This window comes from Terrapene carolina, unplaced genomic scaffold (assembly GCF_002925995.2).
Source record: "Terrapene carolina triunguis isolate 2854851 unplaced genomic scaffold, T_m_triunguis-2.0 Scaffold231, whole genome shotgun sequence".
NCBI classification, from domain to species: Eukaryota; Metazoa; Chordata; order Testudines; family Emydidae; genus Terrapene; species Terrapene triunguis.
In genome coordinates this window covers 7,845,193-7,869,138 of record NW_020664582.1, presented here as the reverse complement: position 1 = coordinate 7,869,138, position 23,946 = coordinate 7,845,193, and the positions used below count along the sequence as shown (strand labels likewise).

At 42.2% G+C, this 23,946-nt stretch overlaps 1 protein-coding gene and 3 non-coding genes across 4 annotated transcripts; all 4 read right to left on the bottom strand.

Annotated features, from left to right (window-relative positions):
• Positions 1-472: 472 nt before the first annotated feature.
• CCT6A (chaperonin containing TCP1 subunit 6A) lies at positions 473-11,493 on the bottom strand. The gene is made up of 14 exons (XM_024204980.3): positions 11,298-11,493; positions 10,902-10,965; positions 9,744-9,878; positions 8,831-9,004; positions 8,541-8,644; positions 7,270-7,380; positions 6,512-6,671; positions 6,163-6,245; positions 5,593-5,689; positions 4,976-5,123; positions 3,176-3,309; positions 2,079-2,181; positions 1,266-1,338; positions 473-833 (listed from the first exon to the last, which is right to left on the bottom strand). The coding sequence occupies exons 1-14, from the start codon at positions 11,432-11,434 to the stop codon at positions 761-763; spliced, it is 1,596 nt and encodes a 531-aa protein (XP_024060748.1). The 5' UTR covers positions 11,435-11,493; the 3' UTR covers positions 473-760.
• On the bottom strand, positions 6,813-6,944 carry LOC112110152. Its single transcript, XR_002908383.1, has one exon. It is a non-coding gene; the product is annotated as a small nucleolar RNA SNORA22 (small nucleolar RNA).
• Positions 7,528-7,663, bottom strand: LOC112110150. Its single transcript, XR_002908381.1, has one exon. It is a non-coding gene; the product is annotated as a small nucleolar RNA SNORA15 (small nucleolar RNA).
• LOC112110151 lies at positions 9,204-9,335 on the bottom strand. Its single transcript, XR_002908382.1, has one exon. It is a non-coding gene; the product is annotated as a small nucleolar RNA SNORA22 (small nucleolar RNA).
• Positions 11,494-23,946: the final 12,453 nt, after the last annotated feature.

The following is a 23,946-nucleotide window of genomic DNA, read 5'->3' as shown; positions in this document are numbered from 1 at the left end:
TGTATAGCTTTCCACGTATAGATCTCATATCACTTTACAAATGAAGGTGCTGTTTACTCCACGCACACTTTGTAGATAGGGAAACTGATGCATAGAGGTGACATAATTGCAGTAAATCAGCACCATAGCTAGGAAAAGAATCCAGGTCTGACTCCCACCCAGTCCAGTGTCCCACACAAAAAAGATATTACCTCCCAGACAACTAAAGGTATTCTTCACAAACCCTGTGGAGACTCTCTACCCCAGCAAATCTTTCAAACTACAAAGAGTTTGGTGCAATCCAATCTGCATGAGTATGTGAACCACAGAAAGTCATCCCTGCCTGGGGTATTCTAAGCAATATCCAGAAAGGTGGTGTACAGATGAGTGAATTCTGAGAAGTGACATTTCCATAACTACATTGACCTGTCCCAGAAAATTAGCCATCCCAACCAAAACAGATGTTAAGTAACTGACAACATTACAAGATAAGCACAGAACAGAACTGTTTATTGGGTAAAAAGACTAAGTTGTACATTTCAGTGCAATTAAGAAAAAAAATAAATAACTGATTTTAGAACCTAATATTTGAATAGGTGCTAATGTTTGAGAGTGGCCATGTTTACTCCAAAGAGAGAGCTACTTCTGTTACTGTGAAGATCCATTGGAAGCTGCAGAAAATAATGCCTTTAGCTGGATTTTTTTTTTTTTTTTTTTGAAGTTACTTCATAGGGGCATCTCCCTATTCAAGGCTACCATCACAGTTGAGGGCAGATTCAATTCAACCTTTGAGAGACGACATTCCAGCTCGCATAATTTCATCAACCAAAAGAATGTTGCTAGCGATCACCGTGCTAGAAAGATCAAAACATTGATGGTCAAAACTTCTGTATTATTCTACAGTTCATCCAAACAAGAGTACCAAATGCATGCATCTCCCCGCTCAGTCCCCACCTCATACACACCCACTCCATAGATTATGGAGTTTTGTTCAAAAACTCATACACCAGCTGTTGAAGTGTCATTCTGTAAGTTCTTAAAAACCAATCTGGGGCTTATTTAAGAAGTTTGATTTCTCTATGGAGGACAGAGGTGAAACAGATAAAAATAACTAGTCATTTTTATATAACTATTGTACTCACGTGTTTTTATTTCTACACTGTATCTTTAGATAGTAAAGATTAACCCATCCCATATAAATCCATCAAATTTGACCATTAGCAATGGAAGCCTATTTTAGTTTAAAATTACAAAAAAAAAAAAAAAAAAAATTACAAAAAATTTACCACGAATGAAGTAGTTGTTTTTTGACATTATAATTATCCCAAATTCCAGCTGCTGCCGGCACCATTGGTTCACCTGGGAATGCAAAATAAATCCCCTTGAAGGCAATTGATACATTTTAGCATTTTATTAATGTAGTTCAAAATCTTGTTACAGACAGTAGGAAATCACAAGATATTAACATTTCCCCCCCCCCCCCAACATAACATAAAAACAGCCATCCTGGGTCAGACCAAAGGTCCATCTAGCCCAGTATCCTGTCTTCAGACAGTGGCCAATGCCAGATGCCCCAGAGGGAATGAACACAACAGGTAATCATAAGTGATCCATCCCGTCGCCCATTCCCAGCTACTGGCAAAACAACACTTGCTGCTGCCACCAAGAGGCAAACCAGAGTATCTCCTACTTCATACTAAACACTGGCCTTCACCTTTGTGTGCCCATATGTTACAATGAAAAATACATTTTGTAAATGAGTCTGTCTGAGCCTCCAAATGGGGAATAATGGCTAACCAAGTCAGTTAATTAATTCTCTTGCATAAAGCTATATTGAAGTTAAGTATTATTCATCATGAGTGAAGAAGTATTCTTCTAGTAATCTAATCAACTAAAGAAGCTGCTGATTGAAAAACCGTCAGGTCTTACAACAAGTCCGCTAGTCCTGAAACATCTTTGGAAGCTAAAGCATGAAAGACTTGCTGTACATAAAAAAAAAGCTCTATATTTCCCTCAACAGAAACAGCATCACTTTGCTGGCTCAAAGTGAAAATTATTTAACCCCAATTGTCTAAAGAACATATTTTAAAGTTTCTTACCAGTGTTCAGATCAACTCCAATAAGTTGTCCTGATTCTGCATATTCGGCCAGAACTTTCACTAGTGTTTCCTGGGGGTCATAGCCAGAGTTCTGAGCAAGAACCTGGGGGTGGGGGGGTGGAGAGAGAAGAAGAGAGGCATGTTTTATGTATTAAACTTAAGCCATGAAACAATCTACAGACAGTGCATCGTTAACTGTTAGTCTCTACCATATCTCCCAACACATCCCCCTGCCCGTATAACTCAGACAAAAATGAGGAAGGATATACATCAGGGATGGGAAAACTTTTTGGCCTAAGTGCCACACCGGGTTTCTGAAATTGTGTGGAGGGCCTGTTTGGGGAGGCTGTGCCTCCCCAAACAGCCAGGCGTGGTCTGGCCCCCGACCCCCCCCCCTCCCCCCCCCCCGCCGCCCCCCCCCCCCCCCGGGACTCCTGCCCCATCCACCCCTCCTTGTTCCCTGACCACCCCCAGACCTCCCACCCAACCCCTCCTCTCATTCCTGACTGCCCCCCAGGACCCCTGCCCCCATTCAATCCCCCTGTTCCCCTCCCCCATCCACACCCCCATCCCCGACCACCACCCCGAACTTCCCAGTCCTCTATCCAACCCCCCCTGCTCCCTTACCTTCCTGCCTGGAGCACCCGTGGCTGGCGGCACTACAGCCGCGCCTCCCAGAGCGCCAGGACAGGCAGCTGTGCTGCCTAGCTGGAGCCAGACATGCCACTGCACACCACAGAGCACCAGGTCAGGCCACGGCTCTGCAGCTGTGCCGCCCGGCAAGAGCTTGCAAGCCCACCGCCCAGAGCATTGCACCAGTGGCACAGTGAGCTGAGGCTGCAGGGGAACAGCAGGGGAGGGGCCAGGGGGCTAGCCTCCCAGGCCAGGAGCTCAGGAGCCAGACAGGAGGGTCCCGCGGGCCATAGTTTTCCCACCTCTGATATACATCCTTGTCTTCAGTTCAAGACATTTATTACTCATGTCTGTCCTCTGGCAAAAGGCTCTTCAGCGAAGTGGACTACTGCTAAGACATGTATAATTTTCTACACGTTATAACTGCTCTGAAACTATTACTTTAACCAGGAGTACTTTTATACCTTAGGAATTATGAGCAGAGCATCAGCAAAGGCTTGAACTCCAAACTGGGCTCTTCCTTTTACATTGGGCTTATGTTTCACAAGAGCATCAGCTATTGCCACTTCTAATGCACCAGCTCCTGGAACTACACATCCTGTAAGAGATAAGACACACTAGTGTACAGCCATATCAAACAAACAATTAGACAACATAATTTAAGTTAGTGGTCATGAAGCTCCCACAGAGGCAAAGAGGTCAGTTAAGAGTTGCTGACTGTAGTAAAGATCTCCAAGCTTTTACTGGGTGGAAAGAAAGCTAGGAAGTTAAAACTAAAGCCCGTATGTTTCTACCATATTCACTAAAACATGCCAAGATATGGCCGGCTATCTAAAATATTGATAGCACTTATGTTTTAGGCCAACTGTAGACATTTCAGCAAGACAGCAGAAGAACCAATAATATTATACACAAGCCAAGATTAGTAGTATTACATGAAGTAATTTAAGTAAAGCACAAAGTCTACATGTAGTAAAAGGTTTTTACATTAACAGTTCACAGTTCTCATGTGTCATTTTTAATTAAACCATCTAGAGAGCCACTTTGTTTCACTGTTTTTTCCTTCCCTCTGAAATGGAGATTGGAATAGAAGAGAAGTAGCAATTCTGCAGTTTTCTTGGAATAAAACTCAAGTTTTTGTAACACCATACATATATACTAACTCAAGGTATTTTAAACAGATTTCTGAAAAACAAGTTATCGGTTCATTATTTCCACTGATAAGAAATACTATTCTAATGATACTTGCAAGCGGGAACTCCAGACTGATGATGCAGAGTAATAAACCTTTAGATGACTGGAGTGCAAGCCTTTCCTAGCCCTCCTCTATACTTTCAGTGGCACGTAGGGTACATATAGCTACGCACAGCAGTGAAAAATAGGCCACGTCCACACTACAGTATGTAGCTACACCTGGCAGTGTGTGTGCGCGCGCGTGGGGGGGAAGCGGGGGGTGGGGAGGAGAAGGGAGGAGGAGGAGAAAGAGGGGGCAACAGCTGGGAGCTGCCAAAGTCTTTCTTTGCAGCAGAAAAAACTTGCCAGAGCTTTTCCCCACCTTTCACTGTTGCAGGGAAGTAGTGGGACACTACATGTCTACATTGTTTTTAGCTATGGGAGGCACTGCGTGTAGAGATCCATGTAGGGTATATGATCTAGGGTTCTGGCAGGTCTCTACTCAGCCAAGCAGTGCTTCACGGTCTACACTGCTCTTTATACTTGTGCTAGCTGGGTGTGCAGTGTCTGTACTCTACATGCTGCCGCAAATGTAGGCATACACCTTGCAACTATGGGTATGTATTTTTTATTCTCCCCACTTCCACACGCATTGACTTTCATTAGATCTAAAGTTTTAATAGTTTTCCCTGTAGTGATTAGAGCATCTTGTACTAACGGAGTTTTCCAGCAACTTTAACTGCAGCACTTAACATTTAATAATACTTATTCCCTTTCTTGGAGAAAGGCAACACGAGGTTATTAATTTTGTCACCTAACATGTAACTGAAGTTACAATAACTGACCAAACGTGTGTGTCCATCTTTCCTATATACCCACTTTAAAAATAGTAAGGCACTGGGAACACTTCAAGTAGAAGTGTGCTTTAGCACAGTGTCCGTATAAACTACTAACAAAAGCTAACAATTTATCCCTACTACTCAATAGAAACATACAGACACATAGATGTGCATTGGCAGGTATATTTTGCACATTTCAAGATGTGCCTCATAAGACCTCATTAAATGTAATAAAAACACCAGGAGACTTACCATCCTCAATAGCGTTTTTGACAGCACGTAGCCCATCTCTTACTGCATCCTTGATTTGCATGAGTGTATGTTTATTTGGCCCCCTGATCAACAGGGTAACAGAGCGAGGGTTGTCACATTTCTCAATGAAGGTAAACTTCTCTTCACCCTATATGCCAATAAGCAGCAAGTTTCTAATATCACATTTTTGCTTAACAAAAACCCCACAGCATATCCATGTAAAATCACTAAATGAAAAATATTTAACAAGGGTGCATCTGAGTATTCTAAGACCCATGTCAACAAGAAAGTTATTCAGATAATTAATTTTGTACTGGACCTTTCAGGAGGGGAGGAGAGATAGAAGGGGAGACGTTTGTCTCTTCATCTAGGCAAAATGTTTACACATGACAAGGAGCAACGAGAAGAAGTTCCAGTGACTTTTTAGGAGACTTCCATTATTGCTCTCAAACGTCTAAATGAATTTTCATGGGCGCCTAAATGTAGGCAAAGACCTCCATATGTTTAGAAGTAGCAGAATCAACAAAGCCTGAACTGAAAAGATTGCTGCAGATACCAGATAGGAGTCAGAGGAATATCTAATTTAGCCTTGGTTACAAACTCAAGGTCTTACGCACCAGTACATACTCGTAGACAAGACCAGCATGCCCCAAACAGTCAGCATTGATGTCATCCACAGAATTCATAGCCATGCCACCACAAGCAAGGGTCAATCTGAAAAAGGATGTACATAAAACACTTAAAAGCATGTTACATTTTTTTTTAAATAAACGTAAGTGAAAATAAGCTAGAGAATCTTAGTTGCCTGAATGGTCCTGAGTGAAGATGCTTTTCACACCATGCCATAAATTGTTATAACATATAGGCTGGCCTCATTATTTGTGAATGTATTTCAAGATATTAAGGATTGTTTATTCAGGTGATTATTTCCTAGTGTTCAAGTTTAAAACATTTCAAGCCTCTTCTACACTACTCTGAGTTGAAAGCTTACTGCAAGCTTTAGTCTCATGTCAGGATTTTCCATGATTTATACTGAACTGACAGTTTTTACTCCTGTACGAAGTGTATGTGCTTGAGCTAACAGGATATTTTACTTCAGTTTTGAAAGAAAATATACAATGAACTAAGAACGGATAGAGTGAAAGTTTGTAACACAAAAAATCTCTATTCTTTCCCCAAGAACTGACCTCTCCATGTTCCTCCTTTTTGCTCTGCGCAAAGCTACTATTCCTTCTTTTGCAAGTGCATCCAAGGAAAATGGGTCAATTCCCTATAAACAAACAAAGAGAGAAGTACACATTAGGAATAAATAAAAATAGATTCAGTCCAGCACTAAGTACCAAATTCTACTTCAGTATGAACTGAATGTAAGTGGGAGCTATGCCATGTATCTGAACACACGCTGCTGACCAAGCCTGACTAAGGCTTGTCTGAAGAAGCCTATACAGTTAACATAAAACAAAGCATCAGGCCAGTCAAAAATACCAACATTTTTAGATAATTTTTCCAGTTACCTTGTATTCTCATTTATCTCACCTTTTGATTGATCACAATAAATCCTTTATTTGAATCACCACAGACTCGCTTTTTCAAATCGATGATTTTGTTCACTCTGTCTTCAATGAATTTTCTTTCAGCTTTTACTAACTTCTCTCTTTCTTCTGCACTCTTATAAAAGAATCCCGAGCTCACCTCTCTGAATAGAAAAAGAAATTGTTCAACATTACTACTAGTGCTCTATATTGTTAAAATAGCAGAATCTTAAAATCAGAAGAGGACTTAACTTGTATGTTTCAGTTAAGACCTCAATTAGCTAAAATTATAGTACAGGACTAAGTAGTGTACAGTCCTTTTGAATACATGTAAAAGGAAAAGGATTCCTTCCAATGCAGAGGTACAGCACAGAATTATTCTAGCACAGAGTTATACCAAGGGAACTATGAAGTATACTTGGGTGTTCACTGTGCAATGTAAGACGTGTTGAAGGCATAGGGGAGACTTCCTGTCATTCAGTGAGCCAACAGAAGGGACTATTATGCTAATGTGTCCACAATCCAGCCCACCTCAAAAGCCAATTCATCACTCCACTACTTTGGAGTGAAACATTTGACTTCATTTCCTCCTTTTACACAAAACTAGGCTAGTTCAATTTTTTTTTTTTTTTTAAATAAAGGGATATTCTAAAATATTTATTACTTTTAGTACTCTTAAAAAGGTTTAAGACATATATGCAAATATTAATTCACACTGCCAGAGTCCGGTATATTTCTTCCCTTGTCTCACTGGTGACTTACGTTTTTTCATATTCTAGTGATACATTGCAAGTAAGGATGTAAGCATCTTCCACTCTTTTCTTCATGTCAGGATGACGAGCACCATGGTCCAAAACAAGTCCTCTAATCAGCCTGTAAAAAGTCAGTAAGATTATCTGTAAGAAATCCTTTATACACAGGGTAGGAAACTTCTGTTTCCCTGAAATGTAGTCATAAAACTAATACCATGGTTGATTAAACAGATTACTTACCATACTGTCATATTAAGAATTCATTGGATCATGTATCCTACTTGTATGGACATGCCAACTTTACACAAAGCATACCATTAGGAATAAGTGAAAAGGAAATATACTCTAGCATAGTGTCTGACTGCATTAGCTACTGAAGAAGACAATGCAGAATTCATCCATGCCATTGAAGTTAAACATATCTACTTTTTTTTGTAATTTCAAAGAATTCTGAAGAATTACAATTCTCTTAAGATGTAATTCTGATAAGATTTTATACATCTTCAGATACATTAGGAGCCACCCCGTGCAGCCAATATTTTAGAGTCACAAAAGGTGGAGACAACGAGGAGTCCGGTGGCACCTTAAAGACTAATAGATTTATTTGGGCATAAGCTTTCGTGGGTAAAAGCCACTTCCTTCAGATGCAAAAGGTGGAGAGTTGGATTTCTGTTCACCTTCCATTTTTGATTAGTTACCTAAAACTTCCACTTCTTCTATACTGGAAGTGGACTTGCATTCCAAAAGAGATGGAATAGTTAAAAAGGAATAAGACACTTCATGTTTTTCACACTGACAACTGTTTTAAAATAATCTTTGAAAGTTAACATTTATATACAGCAGATGTACCTAATGTACATTTTATACTTGAAATTTATCTATAGTGATAATGATGTTCAAAAAAGTGTATCAGAACACTACAGTCAGATTCTCCAGCATAAAGGGACAAGATTTAGTCTCACTTGTGTCCAGTCCCTCCTGGCCTGTTAGAAGATTAGCATAACAGAGATAAACTGAAAAATAGCCTTTTTTCTGTAATTTATTTTGTAATTCTGACAATACTTTGCTACTAATCAGTTTTGTAGTTTTCCCCTGCGTAGTCAGTTTCCTCTTTTCAAACAAAACAGGAAAATGCAATTGTAAATTGACAAAAATTGGCAAAGGGACTCAGAGGTGGCATACTACCTAAAGTTATCTTCAACTGTTTTAAAGCAACTAAGTTTCAAGCTATGATTAACCTTGAAGTACAGAATGCATAACCAACATTTTATAGCTACCTACGCTGTTTCAGTTTCTGATTTGTGCTTCATCTCCATAATCTCAACCATGTAGAGGTCGATAGGCTCATCTGGTTTTCTGATCGCCAAAACAGCATCTACTACGGCCTGGAATAGAAGAGAATGCCTCCATAAAAACAATGCATTCTTCAAAAAAGCCATCCACCCAGTATTCCCCCAACTTTTGTACATTCCCACTCCTCCCCCAAATAGTTACAGAACAAGTTGAACACCTGGAGTTCCTGACATGAAAGGACAGTAAGGTAAGATGATAGACAACACATGCACACTTGCCTCTGTTAAGATATCAGCAAGTTCTGCATGAACTTTAGTACGCAGGGACGTTCTGGCAACATCCACAAGTGTCTCCCTGTCCATCTCCTTGGTTACTTTGACTTTCTCCAAAACTTCAAGTGCTTTTTCCTTTGCAGCTTCAAATCCTTCGGTGACTATTCTAGGGTGCAAGCCCTAATTTTTTAAAAAAGTTAACAGAATGATGAGTGGACATTTTTTCACACTTGAAAACTCCTATTTACTAGTTTTACTTGAAAAGCTGAGATTTGAAGTGTTATCTCCAAACTTCGGATACCACAAATATCCATGACTTTGGTGCTGTAAGACTGTAGTAAGTTAGCATTTGCATGCTACACACCGGGGGGGGGGAAGAAAATGTACTGTCCTTCTGAATACATGTAAAAGGAAAGGCACTCCTTCTAATGCAGAGGAAAAGTACAGATTATTCTAGCACAGAGTTATAGCCAAGGGAACTACAAAGCACACTTGGGTGTTCACTGTGCAACATGAATTAATAAAGGTATCAACCTAAGTCTCCTGGCACATACACTGCCAGCAATGATTCCTTACTCTAGAAAGGTGCCTCTTGGTGTCATACAATTAAAAGACAAGAGCTTTAAATCCAAATAGAAATAAGTCAAAAACAAATGGTAGATACAAGATACATCCTGCATCCATCATAGGTGGTTTCAACCTGTAATAACACAACCCTGGCTAGTTTAACATCATCTGTTTTAGTTTTTACCCAACGTATTCACACAATAAAAGGTGTCTCATAATAAGGTCATTCTGGAAGAGCTGTAACACCTGAAGTTTCTTTTATGAACATGAAACATTAATTGCAATGATGCTGAACAGCCTCAAAGGAAAATGTTCACTCATTTTCTTATGAAAGTGAAAAATTCATACGTACCTCAGAAATATAGAGATCCGCCTGCTTCAGCAGCTCTCCAATGATCAGAACATTTGAAGTGGTACCATCTCCAGTGATGTCATCCTGTGCTGTTGCTACTTTTGCTATCAAGGAGGCTGTTGGGTGTTGTATTTGCTAAACAAAAACAAGACACTGAACAATACATCTTGTTGAATTGTTATGGGAGTAACTATCTGAAACCAATTTAACAATTATATCTGGCCAGAACTTACTTTTCATAACCAATAGTGCATCTGAATGATTTTGTTTTTATCAGTTTAATGTGACACCATCTAATTAAAGAATCACATTTAAAGACCAAGCTATAGTGGTCATAGGCTTTGCATAACTGGTTTTGACCAAAAAAGCAATGAAAATAAAGAACCAAAGCATGGCACTGGTTTCTTCAAACATTAAGAAGTCCTTATCAGCCAAGTTATTCTAGAAGGACCATGTATACATGCCTGACAGCGACTTGGGGAAGAAGAAAAGGGACATTATTTTAAGAAGCCGCACAGAAAAGTTAACCTTTATGCTTATATGTTCCGTCTACTCCATTGAGTAGACAGCATTTAAAAGTATGATGTAAAGTACAGCACAATGAAAGACTGCTGTAATATTTCATTTACTGAGCATGTGGCAGGGAAACTACAATGTAGTTATGAATCTGTGTGTGGTGGAAACGGACACATGGACCACACCCACCATGCAGCCCAGTACATTTTTTTCTAAGGTTTTTTCTGTACCTTCCTAGATTCGGCCTCAATTCTGCATGTGCATCTGCCCAGAGCCCTAGAAATGCCGGCCTCTCCCTGATCAGATGCAAGACTGGGACTTTAGAGACATACCCGTGTTATGTGAACCAAAATAAATTTTGGATCAACAACAGCTTATTTAAGAGTAACAGGCAGGATACTGCATGAAAGATCTAACCCTTTCTGAGGTATAACAGATTGGTAAAAAACAAACCAATGAGGCAACAGATACATTTTTACTATAGAATTAACAACTTTCCTTGATGGTTGCCAACCCATGAGATTTAGCGAACATCTGCCCAAACTACACCTGCCTTCAGCCATTGTATGAGAAGCCCCGTTCATCACCACCACCACTGCACGGAGCTCCAGCCAGGGGGCCGGGGGAAAGGGCCGCACTCACCATTTCGTGAAGCAGCACGTTGCCATCTTTGGTCAGCTTGATCTCTCCAGCGCCAGACACCAGCCTGTGAGCGGGACAATGCAGAACGTCAGCGGCTGCGCAGCCTCCTCCGGGCCCCGCTCCCCAAGGGGCCTGCGCGTTGCCCACCCCGGCGCGTGGCTTCCTAGCCGCCTGTATGGCCGTGGGCCACCGCTGCAGCGCCGCATGGGGGAGGGGAGGCCGCGGCTGGCGGGAGCCGATGTAGGGCCACCGGAGAACCCGCCAGTCACTGCGGGGAGCGGCTCCCGAGGGCGCCCATTGCCCTCCCCACCCCACCCGGCCTCACCGCTACACCCGCCTCAGCCACGCGGCCTCTCCCGGGCCCCCGGCCCGGCCCCCGCCTCCCTCGGGTCTCACATCTTCATGGTGCCCTTGGGGCCCAGATTGGTCCGCAGCACGTCCTGCAGGCCCCGGGCCGCGCTGATGTTCACCGCCAGCGCCGCCTGGGCGCGGGCCACCTCGGCCTTCGGGTTGAGCGCCTTCACCGCCGACATCTCTACCGCGAGGCCGGGAAAAGAGACGAAACCAGGTCCCCGAGTCGCCGCCCCTCCCTTCTAGAACACTCCGCCGCGCCAGCCTCGCCCGCCCGCATCCCATTGGCCAGGCCGAGCCTGCTGCAGTACGATTGGCCAGCTCCCTTGTCGTTCGTTCCCAGGGCCCGCCCCCTGCAGAGGCCCTCGCGGCCGTTGGAAGCCGTTAACATGCAAATCATAGTAATCACGTGCGCGTAGTTTTCTGAATATACGCAAGATCTCATTAATATGTCAAATCTTACTATTGTACAATCCTGGCTAGTCATGTACTATTGGGACTCTCACTATATGAATAACATAATGAATATGCACAAAATAGCTTCTCACAGTTATAGCTATGTGTATGCAAATCAAATAATTAACATGCTTCTAGGTCATTAATGGGTATATTATGTAGTTTGCAATGACAATCCCCCAGTTACTACAATCACAAACTCGCCTGAGTTAGAAATTAGTCAATTTTTTTTAAATAGTGGATTAATATTTAAATTAGCTCAATTAATAACAGATAAACTCAATATTTCAAACAGCCTTCTTTGCTCTTAGTGCTACTGCTATACCCTTGATGTTCTGCTCAGAGTAATAAACAAATGTCCAGTATTGCCAGTCCCCAACGTTCAAAAATCATGAGTCAGGCTCCAAAAAACTGAGATCTGCTTGAAAATCCTGAGATTTCAAAAATAATAAAATTTGAGTTTTTCTTTTTATTTGCCTTGAATTCTGAACCTTAGGGTTCCCTTTTTCAAGATATTCTCTGTAACTATGAAGGCTCAAAACTTGCTTGTTTTAGATGAAAGTTGAAATTCTCAGGTAATCACAGGATTTCAGGAGCTGGGGCTTTAAGAAAAACAACAAATATTGTGAGACTCGCGTACTTGCGAGAAAATCACGAGAGCTGGCAAGACTGAATGTCCTCAGTGGGGTGTTTTGAAACCAATTTAACAATTATATCTGGCCAGTACTTACTGGTGAGAGAGCAGGATAATGGAGTTTTGGGACACCTGGTTGTGAAAGATAGATATAGGTATGGGAGCCCAAGAGTTTCTATGCAGATGGAAAGTGACAACCTGCTTGGGTTACTAACTTTTTGACTGTTTTTTATGCAGTTGGTGTGTGAGCATCAATGGGAAATATATCAGCATATTTGTACCTCTGTGGTTTTGCTGAGCTGCTGGCAAGTTATTCTAGTGAAGAACCCTAAATAAAAAATACCAGGTAAGCTTTCTTTGTCATTGCATTCATCTTTTTTAAAATTAAATATTCTAAAATGCAGGAAATTGCACTTGGTATCTCAAAATGTACTGTTAGAGGGGACCCCTGGAATTCTAATTTTAATTGTTTGTCTACTAGTTGTGTGTCTAGCTACAGGCCTGGAGAAAGACTGCACACATGGCTTTTGGGGATCTCTGTCCCCATATATACTGCAAAGGATAGCTCAGTGGTTTGAGCATTGGCCTCCTAAACCCAGAGTTGTGAGTTCAATTCTTGAGGGGGGCAATTTGGGGATTTAGTTGGGGATTGATCCTGCTTTGAGCAGGTGGTTGGACTAGATGACTTCCTGAGGTCCCTTCTAACCCTGATATTCTATGAAAGGAGACTCCACACTTCTGAATCTTCCACACATCTCTGATACTCTCCCCCAAAGAATTCCACAGTCCAAGTATCACACCCAAACATTTTGACATGCACCTTTGATTAATGATGATTAGCAGGCCTAGCCTCTAGCTGTAGCACGTAGCATGCAACCGGGCAATATAGTCAAACACACACATACATGTGCACACACACACACACACACACTCCCTATCCTTCATATTATGCAATTTCCAGGTCTACGCAGGGCCGGCGCAACCCATTAGGCGACCTAGGCGGTCGCCTAGGGGGCTACAATTTGGGGGGCGGCCACCGCGGCGATATTTCGGCGGCAGGACCTTCCGCTGCCTCTGTGGGGGGCGGCATTTCGGGGCGGGACCTTCCGCTGCCTAGGGCGGCAGAAAAGCTGGCGGCGCTCCTGGGTCTATGATCTTTTCCTGTGATGTTCCCTGGAAAGGGGGCAGTTGTATTGCCAATATAGATAAAAAGGGGTCAGTGTCGATATGAATCCAAGTCATGGCTGAAGCCATCTGTAAGGCGTTCTGGTTTAGCCCTGCCCCAGCCGTGGTGCCTAGAGTGTTCAAACACTCAGGAGCTATTTCAGACAGGGGGCTTTGATTTAGTGCAGGAAAAAAAGTAGTCACTTTTTTGTTTTAGTTAGAGTTTTGACATGTTTTATCAGAAAGAAAAGCCAACTTCAAAAGAAATCTGACAGCCCTTAGTTTAAGTCAGTATCTACAGTTCTCACCAAATGGGGTTTTCTCAGGAGCCTCAAAGAGTTAGTGTCCAATTCACAATGACTTTCAAGGGGATTGGGGGTGCCTAACTCCACTAGGTCCCAATGAAAATCCCATCCAAAAGTCTCTGTGCTTCCTCCCCGGACCACACATTTGGGGGCTGCTGTTTCAGAGTATGCAGAGCAACTCTTTCTTATTACTACTTTTATATTTGTAGGGCACTTAAACTCCCATTTTGCAGCAGTCTTTTAGGGAGCCGTGCAAACCTGTCGGTTTATAGCTCATTTTCATTTCAGTTGTTGAACTGTTGTGCATTTAATTTTTAATGTACAATAAAAATATAAGAGCTGGAGTAAATTGTCCATTGAAGTCAGTGGTGCTGTGACAATTTATATCAACTGAAGAACTTCCCTATAATGTTTAAATGGGTGAAAACCTGTCTATTAAACCCACCTAAATCTATTGAAACCAAAGGGGGGATATTTCTACTTGAAGTATGCAATAAGAATTCTGTTGGCCAAATTATGCAGTCCTTACTCAGGCAAAACCCCCATTGGGATTTTGGGTAGAAACCATTTTCGCTCATCTTTATCTGATTCAATTTGTCCAGCATCAAATTGTGATTAACCCATGTTAAAATAAACTGTTTCTAAGCCTGTTTAAAAACACAATATCCTGACAAAGATAAAACTAATAAACAGGATCAGACTAGACATTAGATACGTCAGTGTCACTCCAATAGGGGGTCCTGGCATAGGAGTACTCTGACACAAGAAGCTTCACATAGGTGCTCATATTGACCACTGATTATTTAAATATTGTTAATATTTGAAACAACAAGGATGACATAGAAGGAGGCATAGATAAAGCTTGTGACTTTAACTAATCCACATAAATTGGAGGAATAAGGTTGCCAGAATTGCAAAACAGCTGATGCATGAAGTGTGACTGGCTCTTGACAATCTTTTCATAAGGATGCCAGTCACAAGACTGCCCATCAAGAAGTGAATAAATGGAGCTATATCAGCCACAACAGCTTTCCTGCCTTTGAATATAATAACCAACTTAAAAGGAGAGACGGGGGGTTTTTTTGTTGGCTTCCTGAAGCTCCCTAACTAATGGTTACAACTAGAGCTAGTCAAAAATTTTCTGATGGAATACTTTACCACTAGAAAATATTGATTAATCCAAATTGAAACATTCTGCAGGAACGTGTCAATTTTGGCAAAATGTAATTAACTGCCCCCATACCCTCAGCTTCGAAATGAAGCATTTCAAACTTATCTGAATGGAACATTTTGATTTTTCATTTAAAAAACAACTTTGTTTCAAAATGTATTTTAGATTACATTATACACTATAATATAACCTTTTAAAACGTTAAAATAGAAATAAAATGTTTACATTTTAGCTAAACAAAGTGTGTACAGTGACCTGAATCAAAATTTGTTGAAAATGTCATTTTGCAGGAAATTTAGAAATTCAATGTTTCTTTCCAATTCAGAACAAAACCAATTTTGAAATCATGCAATTTCCCATAAACGGAAATTCCAGTTTCCACACAGCTCTATTAACAATCCAGATTATTCATAAAAAGAAATCCACCCTCTAATTTTGGAAACCACTATAATTTCAGCCCCTAATTGAAAATCCACAGGAGTGCCAATATAAAAGACCATATGCTATCTTCTACATTTGTTTAAAATACTGTAAATTTGGAGTGATCACACTGATCTAAATAGAGCCACTCCAACTTTATATTGGTGTAAAGGTTGAGGCTTGATCCCGCAAGATGCTGAGCAGCCTTCTGGTTTTGATACAGCAAAGTACCTAGGCATATGCTTAACTTTAAGATTGTGAGTAATCCCATTGACTTCAGTTCTTCACTAAAACACATCCCTTTTTAAAAAATGAGAAGGTCTAGAAATCCTCCAGATCTAGCTTTTCTATTCAGGAAAATAATCATTGGCAGATTTGGCTTAAAGGAGGCTTGGCACAATGGGCAGATCCCAACGTAGCTACATCAGTTTACATCAGCTGAGGATCTGTCCCCAAATCTCCACAGGTACCTCACAATTCCTTCCTATGTTTCCATAGTCATGTGTAATATGTATCAGAGATGTCTACATTGGCCTGTCAAACCTTGTATAAAGCAAGTTCATCTGAACCGTGCTTGAACTGGCCAAGCTAAATTAGTGAAAGCCCCAGCCTAGAAGGGGGCTACATTAATCTTCAAATAGACCAATACTTCTTACATCTCTTTGGTACCATGTGTCTCTCAATTCAGGTGAGAATGGAGATATTCCTCAACTCCAAGCTGGACAATTTAAGGGGTCAGATCCTCAGCTGGCGTAAATCAGCTTAGCTCCACTGACTAAGAATTCTTCTGTTACAAATATAAACACCGAGTTATCCTTAGTTCAGGGGACAGCCTTTGTAATCGTGTTCCTTGGGGGATTACTCTGCATTACTAGGGATAGTAACCCTGGACCACGGCACCTAACATCCCTACACCCACCTCTTTGTGGTTTTGTGCCAAGCTCTTTTGGTTCATTTTGCTGAGGCTTCAGAACCCTCATAAATTTCTGTAGCACAGAGTGACATATTAAACGAGCAACTCCTCCACCTCTCCTTGCAATGCTCTCTCTGCCAGTGCCGGTACATCCTTAGCCAACCAGGGAGCTAGCAAGGCTGGGCTATAGGGGCTCCTCCTCCAAAGGGGGCAGGATTGCACCTCTCTTTCCTAAGCCTGTCAGAGAACAGCTGAACATCTCTAGTTTCATGCATGTAACGATTAAAAAAAAAAAAAGTAGCCGTGCTTACTCAGCAGATTATAAAGAGCTATTTAGAAAATGCACCTTTCTTCCTGATCAGTCCGTGCCTTTGTATATATATGACCAAAGGTCCCAGCTGATCATTTCTTTTCCTACACAGCCAGGAGGTTTCCAGCAGCAGCAGCAACGCAGCCACGGGCAGTACAATACTGTAAGTCACCAGGACTGTTTTTTTTTCTCTGTTTAGAAGGGGATGTCTCTCTGAAAGCTCATATCCAGCTTGCTCCCAATTTGTTTTCTAGCAAAGACAGTATGTGATGGATTTAGTTTTCAGAACCCTTTGGGTATTTCTTGTTGTTGTTGGTATGATTGTGTTCTCACACCAGATGCAGTGACAGTGAGGTGCCGGTTTTGCAACAAGAGCATAAATGAATGATGCAATCCGATAGAGGGGAATCATCATCACTTTGCCAGATGAAAGCACTACCCAAAAAGCTGGAGGGGTCCTATGTTTATGGCTATCTCATTTGGTCTCCTTTGCCTTTTCCTCATCTATTTTTTATAAAGTATTTAAAGCAATTTACCCCTATGCATTGCTGTCAAATGTCAACTGACAGTTGGAAGTAACCCATCTGTTGATTCAAAATGCAAATATTTATTTACATTGCTTCCTTTAAGAGCTGAACTGAAAATCAACAAGTTGAAGCAGGCTCAGTGATACTAGTACACCCAAACTCCCAAGGACTATTATTTGGTCTTTTAATGTAATTATAATAATAATAATTTGCTCAAATATAGCTCCTTTCATCTGAAGAGCTCAAAGTGCTTTTCTAACATTGTGAATTAAGCCTCACAACAACCTTGTGAGGTAGGTATTTGTATTCCCATTTTACAGATAGGGGAATTGAGGCACAGAGAGATTAAGTAATTTGCCTCATCCTTACATGCAGCCCAATCCAGCACCAGCTGAAGTCAATGGAAAGACTCCCATTAACTTCAGTGGGAGTTAGACCAAGCCCTACAGTATGTGGCAGAGTTGAGACTAGAACCCATTACTCCTGACTCTCATTTCTCTTTAGTTCACTAGAAACAATGTAATACAGTAAGAGTTAATTTCACACCTGTGCCACAAACCAGGGTTCAATTCTGCCAAGGGAATATAGTAATATCTCAGGATTGATTCTGTTCTCACATACACAGATGTAAACAAGGAGTAACTCTTTTGAAGTAATTGATATTACATGAGGGTTAAACCAGTGTAACTGAGATCAAAATCAGGCCTCTTGTGCAGTCCATTACTATTGATAAGGCATTTACAGTTTCACTGAAGAGGAAGGGGGGTGGGAAAGTGGGAAACACCAGATACTGTTTGTGATGTGCACCACAGCCCTAATGATCTGTTTAAGGAGGTACTTTTGGTAACTATTTCACTAAGGTTGAGTTGATCTTCAGTTTTTTATGGCAACAAGTGCAAATGCAACAAAAAGTAACAATGTGGATGGGGATGGGTAGCACTTCTGAAAACTAACATATGATAACAAGTGAAGTGAGATTGGGATGTTGATTTTCCGATCTCACTAGGCAAATCAATGCCTAGTTACGTCAGGCTAGAAATAAACGCAGCCAGAAAACCACATGGCTTCTAAACGTCATTCCCTTTTTCCTCTTGAAGTATTATTTATCAGACGTTTTGCTTTTCACAATGTACAAAACATTCTTCCTCAAAGGATCAGAAAACTGGAAATATTTCAATTGTTTTCTTTAAACAATAACATTTGGCACTGCATAGCTGCTAGTCCTAATCCACTGGCTCCATCGCCACTAGGTTGTGTAACAGAACTCATTTGTAAACTGTGGATGTGCCAGTGCTTCTTCTGAGTGTCCTGGCAAATCCAGATGGTTGTGGAAAGATCTACTTTCCCTTCCTTGCCACTGTGAAAGCTTATGGCCAAATAAATTTATTAGTCTCTAAGGTGCCACAAGGACTCCTCATTGTTTTTGCTGATACAGACTAACACAGCTACCACTCTGAAAACTGCCTTCTTTGTTCCTCTTTTCTCTTCATCGTTATCTTTCCTTTCCCCCAATTGTTCTACTTTGCTCTTCTTTCTGATTCTCTGAACCTTTATTCTCTTCTCTTAAATCTTCTCTGATCTCTCCTTTTCCACTGGCTTCTCCTCTTTCCCATTTTCTTCTTTCACCTTTTTGTCCACCTTCTTCCATTCACTTATCAGACTTGTATGAATGCTTGCTGCGTGGAACCTTTCCAAAGTTGAAATGACAGTCAGAAGTCTAGCCTTCCTTCCAGAAGTCAAATGCAGTAACTCCTTGCTCAACATTGTAGTTATGTTCCTGAAAAATGCTACTTTAAGTGAAACAATGTTAATTTCCCCATAAGAATTAATCTAAATAGGGGGGTTAAGTTCCAGGGAATTTTTTTTTGCCAGAGAAAAGACTATATATATATATACACACACAGTATAAGTTTTAAACAAACAATTTAATACTGTACACAGCAATGATGATTGTGAAGCTTGGTTGAGGTGGTGAAGTTAGAGGGTGGAAGAGGGAGGGATATTTCCCAGGGAATGCCTTACTGCTAAATGATGAACTAGCACTCGGCTGAGCCCTCAAGGGTTAACACATTGTTGTTAATGTAGCCTCACACTCGACAAGGCAGCACAAATGGAGGGATGAGACACAGCATGGCAGTGGTTGCAAACATTGGAAACTGAAAGGGGTGATGAACTCACACTATCCCACTGGAGCACACCACTCCCTCCACTTTCCAAAATGCTGGCGGGGGGTGTGAGACACTGTGTGTGTGTGTGTGTGTGTGTGTGTGTGTGTGTGTGTGTGTGTGTGAGAGAGAGAGAGACAGAGAGAGAGACAGAGACACACACCGTGTGTGAGTGTGAGAGAGAGGGAGAGACAGAGAGATATGCCATGTGTGTGTGAGAGAGAGACATGCATTACCCCTTTAAGTACGCTGACCCCACTCTAAGTACACTGCCTTTTAAAGTACTGTAGATCAGCAAGTTGAGACAGCAGCTGCTGCAAGCAATCTCCCTCCATCCTGAGCCCTGTCGTGTCTCCCCCCCCCCCAGCTCTGTGGAGATGGGGTACATGAGCGGGGGGGAGGGGGACACCCTGCCATTAGTACTCCTCTTCTCCCTCCCACCCAGCACAGCAAGCAGGAGTCTCGGGGGGCAGCTCCAAGGCAGAGGGCAGGAGCAGCACACGGCAGTGGGGGGAGGGACAGCTGAACTGCCCGGCAATTGATAGCCTGCTGGGTGGCTGCCGCACAGGGAACTTAGGGGAGCTGCCGGTGCATCCTGGTTCCAAGCCCCCACCAGCTAGCTCCAACGGGCTGCTCTTTCTGCAAGTAGTGGACAAAGCAGGTGGCTCCCAAACAACATTATAAGGGAGCATTGCACAACTTTAAACGAGCATGTTCTCTAATTGATCAGCGGCATAACAATGTTAACCGGGACGACGTTAAGTGAGGAGTTGCTGTGCTAGAAAGAGGCAGGCTTTTCCAATTTTATTTACCTGCATCTTTCACGTGGAGATAGGCCTAACTGATCTTAGTTGTGAGAATTCATCCTTTTCTGTCTATACAGCACAAACCTCAGTGCATCTATACTAGTACATTCTCTTTTTCTCAATGCAACTGATCTTTGTCAGCCTTAGAAGATTACATAACCTCTTGAACCATGGGTCTCTGGAGTAAAGCCAGACACGTGATAGTTCCTGATTCTCTTCTACTTGGAAGTTTGACAAAGTTTTCAGTTCTCCTTCCACTCTTTTTGAGATCTGGTACACTATACGTCTGCGCAATGTCCTGGTCTTTATGCTCATCAGTTTCCAAACAACACCTGCTTGTGAATAACCTAGCAACTCCTTCCTTGTGCAGGCTGTGCTCTTAACTGTTGTACTCCACCTCATTTGAGGAACCGCCAGAGAGAAAGGTGCAGGGTATTGCTTTCAGCACTGGAGAAAAGTCAGATTAGAGACCACCTCTGTCTACTTCCTCCAGTGTCTCCCCTCCCCCTTTCCATGTTTGTGCTCTGTTTGAAGAGGTTCTTAATGGGTGGGACATGACCCAGAAGTGGGTCCCCAGGGGTGCTTTGTTGGTGTGGCAAAATCACTGGGTCAGGAGGGCCAAGTGGGAGTTTGGGCTGACGCTGTGACTGTTCCCTCTGCCCCGACCCGACCCCTATTGTTCAGTACCAGTCACGGGACAGCTCGGTGCTCTACCTGCTCCCCTGTTACTTTCAATTCCAGGGCTAGGGAAATGGCTTCAAGATTCTGTGGAACTGGTTCTGTAGCCCCTTGGAATGATGCTTCCTAACCCTAGAGCTCCTTGAGCTGTGCAGGCATGGAGGACAAAAGAGGAAGAACCCCACTTCACCTGAGGTGTATCAACCCTCACCAATTCCAGCAGCATTGGCTATACCTACTTAAGAGCCCCTCACTGCAGTAGCATCAGCCTCTCTACCCCAGGCATGCTCTGCACCAGCTGCCACACCCCACAAATCCTCCATCACCACCTTTTTGATCAGCAGCCCAAAATGCCCCAACAATTAGTTCATGACTCAAAATCCTAGCTGTAGTGTGTGGTGGGATGATTTTCCAGAGATTTTGCAGATTGCAGGCCAAAGGAGATTAGAAACATCTGCTCTTTTTTACACATCAACCCCCCCGGATTCTTCTCAGGGATCAAGATCATACCGCCTAAGCATCTCCTTCCACAAAGCATGGCCTTAAAGTACTTTCCAAAGAGTCACTGCATGTAATAAAGAGAAGGAAGTATTGGTCTCAGTGGTGGCTTCACAGCTGGCATCCATGTTTTTTCTCTCCATCCTATATCCCAGTCCATCAAAGTCAGCAGCAATGGCTACGTCACAGCAGGGAATGTCCAGGAAAGGGAGCAAACTGGAAGCGCTGATCCCAGGGAGAGGCAGAAACCAGTTGGCGCCCATGATTAGGGTTTCTGCCTACCTATCCCAGTTTTCACAGGATAGATCAGATTTTGAGGAGGCATATCCTGAAAATATATTTCAGGCTGGCACTACATTATCACATGGCAATGCTGTGTCGCCACAGGATGATATTGCATCATGATGTGATATTGCAATGCAACCTCACGTTCTCACGATGCAACATGATAACTACATAAGGATGGATCAGCATTGGGACATCATGACACAAATGTCATGCCACTCTGATACAACATGTTTGTCCGGTAAGGCAAACTTTAAAACCAGCAACTATAGCCAGGGTTGAATTCTTGATGGACTTCATAATTTTTCTGCAGACTGGATTTTAACAGCATGCTATCCCACAAATGTCAGTACATGCTCTTTTCAATTCCATTGCTCAATCACATGGTTTTCCAACTCTGCCCCAAAGTCAAAGCAAACAATTCCAGTAATGGCATGACCAGGCAGATATGAAGTCAATTTCAAGTTAAGGCTGATGCAATGTAAACCTGGAATTCAGTCACATACCCACCCACTGTGAAACCATAGTTTAGTACCAACCTGTAGGTATTGCAGGGAGGTTTATGTTTTATTCCTATAGCTACGTCGTAGCACTAAGTTTCTTTTGCATGCCATGTTCATGTAATATTATTGTATTAAGTGTTCTTTATCCAATTGCATAAGTGTAAAGTGGTGCATCACAGAAAAGTACACGATGGTGTCCCTACTCCAGAGAGCTTATAGGCTAAGTGCTCGGAGTAGATTGAAGTTTACAATCTGCCCTGAGTGAGGGGCAGTGCTTAGCTGCATTACCCCAGAGTCAGAGTCCAGTCCCTGCTTCCCCCTAGTGCCCTGAGAGAAATAGGCTGCACCAGCCATTTTCTTAGAACAGGTTACTCGCCCTCCACACTGGCTCAGCTGTGCCAGAGCTCTGCCCACTCCCTCTGCCCTACCTACCCACTCCCAGCCCACCTGCATGGGAGGGGAATAGCAGCCCTGTAGCAGCGGTTCTCCCCATGCCCCTCACACTCCTACCTGTGGGACAGATAAGTGCAGGAGGGTAAGGGGGCTCCTTACATCCCTTTCTATCCCTGTGTGAGAGCACAGCAGAAGTCACAATCTGGTTCTTGTGGAGCGTGCCACACAAAACCTTAAACCAGATAGACAGACTACATGTAGCACATACTGCTATTTCACAGGTGCCTTAGTAGAATTTTATTTTTAATAGGTGTTTTTTGCCAGCTAAATCTCGGTCTCTGCCTCTTGTGGTGATATTTCATGCCCAGTGCTGATAACGTCCTGCTGAATACAGAGGAGCATTTACAAATAAGGAGTTACCTGTTCGAGGTAGCATCTTTGGCTGTTGTCTTCTGTCTCATAATGAAGTACTGGAGCATTCCTATTTATTCGGTTAGTTGTGTACTACATGAACATTTACAAGACCTAGTCAGTCTCTTTGACGACTGTGTGTGTAGTACATACGTTTTCAGTTATTACAATAATTGTTCATAGATCCTTTCATCCCAAAGGATCTCAAAGCTCTTTCTACAGGGTATATACAGCCATTTCATCCACTGGCAGGGCAGAGTGCCATAAACATGCATGGTGTTTTACAAAACACAAGGACTCTGCTCCAAGGAATCTCACTCAGACAAATGCCAATACATGAGATAACAGTTTACACACATAGCCATGGAGACATCGTCAGTCAGAGCTCTGTAAGAAGGCTACTGTTTAGGACAGGAAGTGAAGAATAACTCAACCAATTAAAAATGCATTGGGAATGTAGGTAGGGTGGATGCAAGTACTCAAATGGGAATTCTGCCACATGACTGGGCTTAATGCCCCTTTCACATGGAAAAGGTCTTGGGATGGATAAGTGAGCAGGACCTCATTCTTTATGTTTCATCAGAGGCTTTTATTTCTGAGTCAGAGTCCTAGCAAAGTGGGGTCCTGGTCCCTGACTGGGGTTCCTAGGTACTGTGGTTATACTAAAGGTAAAGTATAATAATGTGGATCTAGATCATGAAGAGCCCGTTAAAGTCAACAGAAGTGTTGCTCAATTAAGGACTGCTGAATTTGGCCCTAAGTTCTTACTTGGTTTTTAATTAGTCCTTAGATAAAATTTGTATCACTCTCCTGGGAGTTTTATCCAAGAGAGGACTAAGTAATAAATGAGTGAGAACTTCAGGATTTAGCCCAATAATAATAGGATGGATTTAAATAGCAGCTTTCCTTCTGAACATCTCAACTACATGTAGCCTACCTATAGATGGGCAAATAGTATTATCCCCATTTTATAGACTGGGGAACTGAGGCCATGTCTATACAGAGAGTTTGAAACAGCAGGAGGTCAAAGCACACTATGGAACTTTTAGTGCGTG

What these genes read in the sequence shown, in the direction of transcription:
- CCT6A (XM_024204980.3), bottom strand. Translation starts at nt 11,434, where the DNA reads ATGTCGGCGGTGAAGGCGCTCAACCCGAAGGCCGAGGTGGCCCGCGCC. An exon ending in CCCAAGGGCACCATGAAGAT is followed by an intron (nt 10,966 to 11,297) that starts GTGAGACCCGAG and finishes TCCCGCTCACAG; the next exon opens with GCTGGTGTCTGGCGCTGGAG. An exon ending in AAATCAGAAACTGAAACAGC is followed by an intron (nt 7,381 to 8,540) that starts GTAGGTAGCTAT and finishes GACTTTTTACAG; the next exon opens with GCTGATTAGAGGACTTGTTT.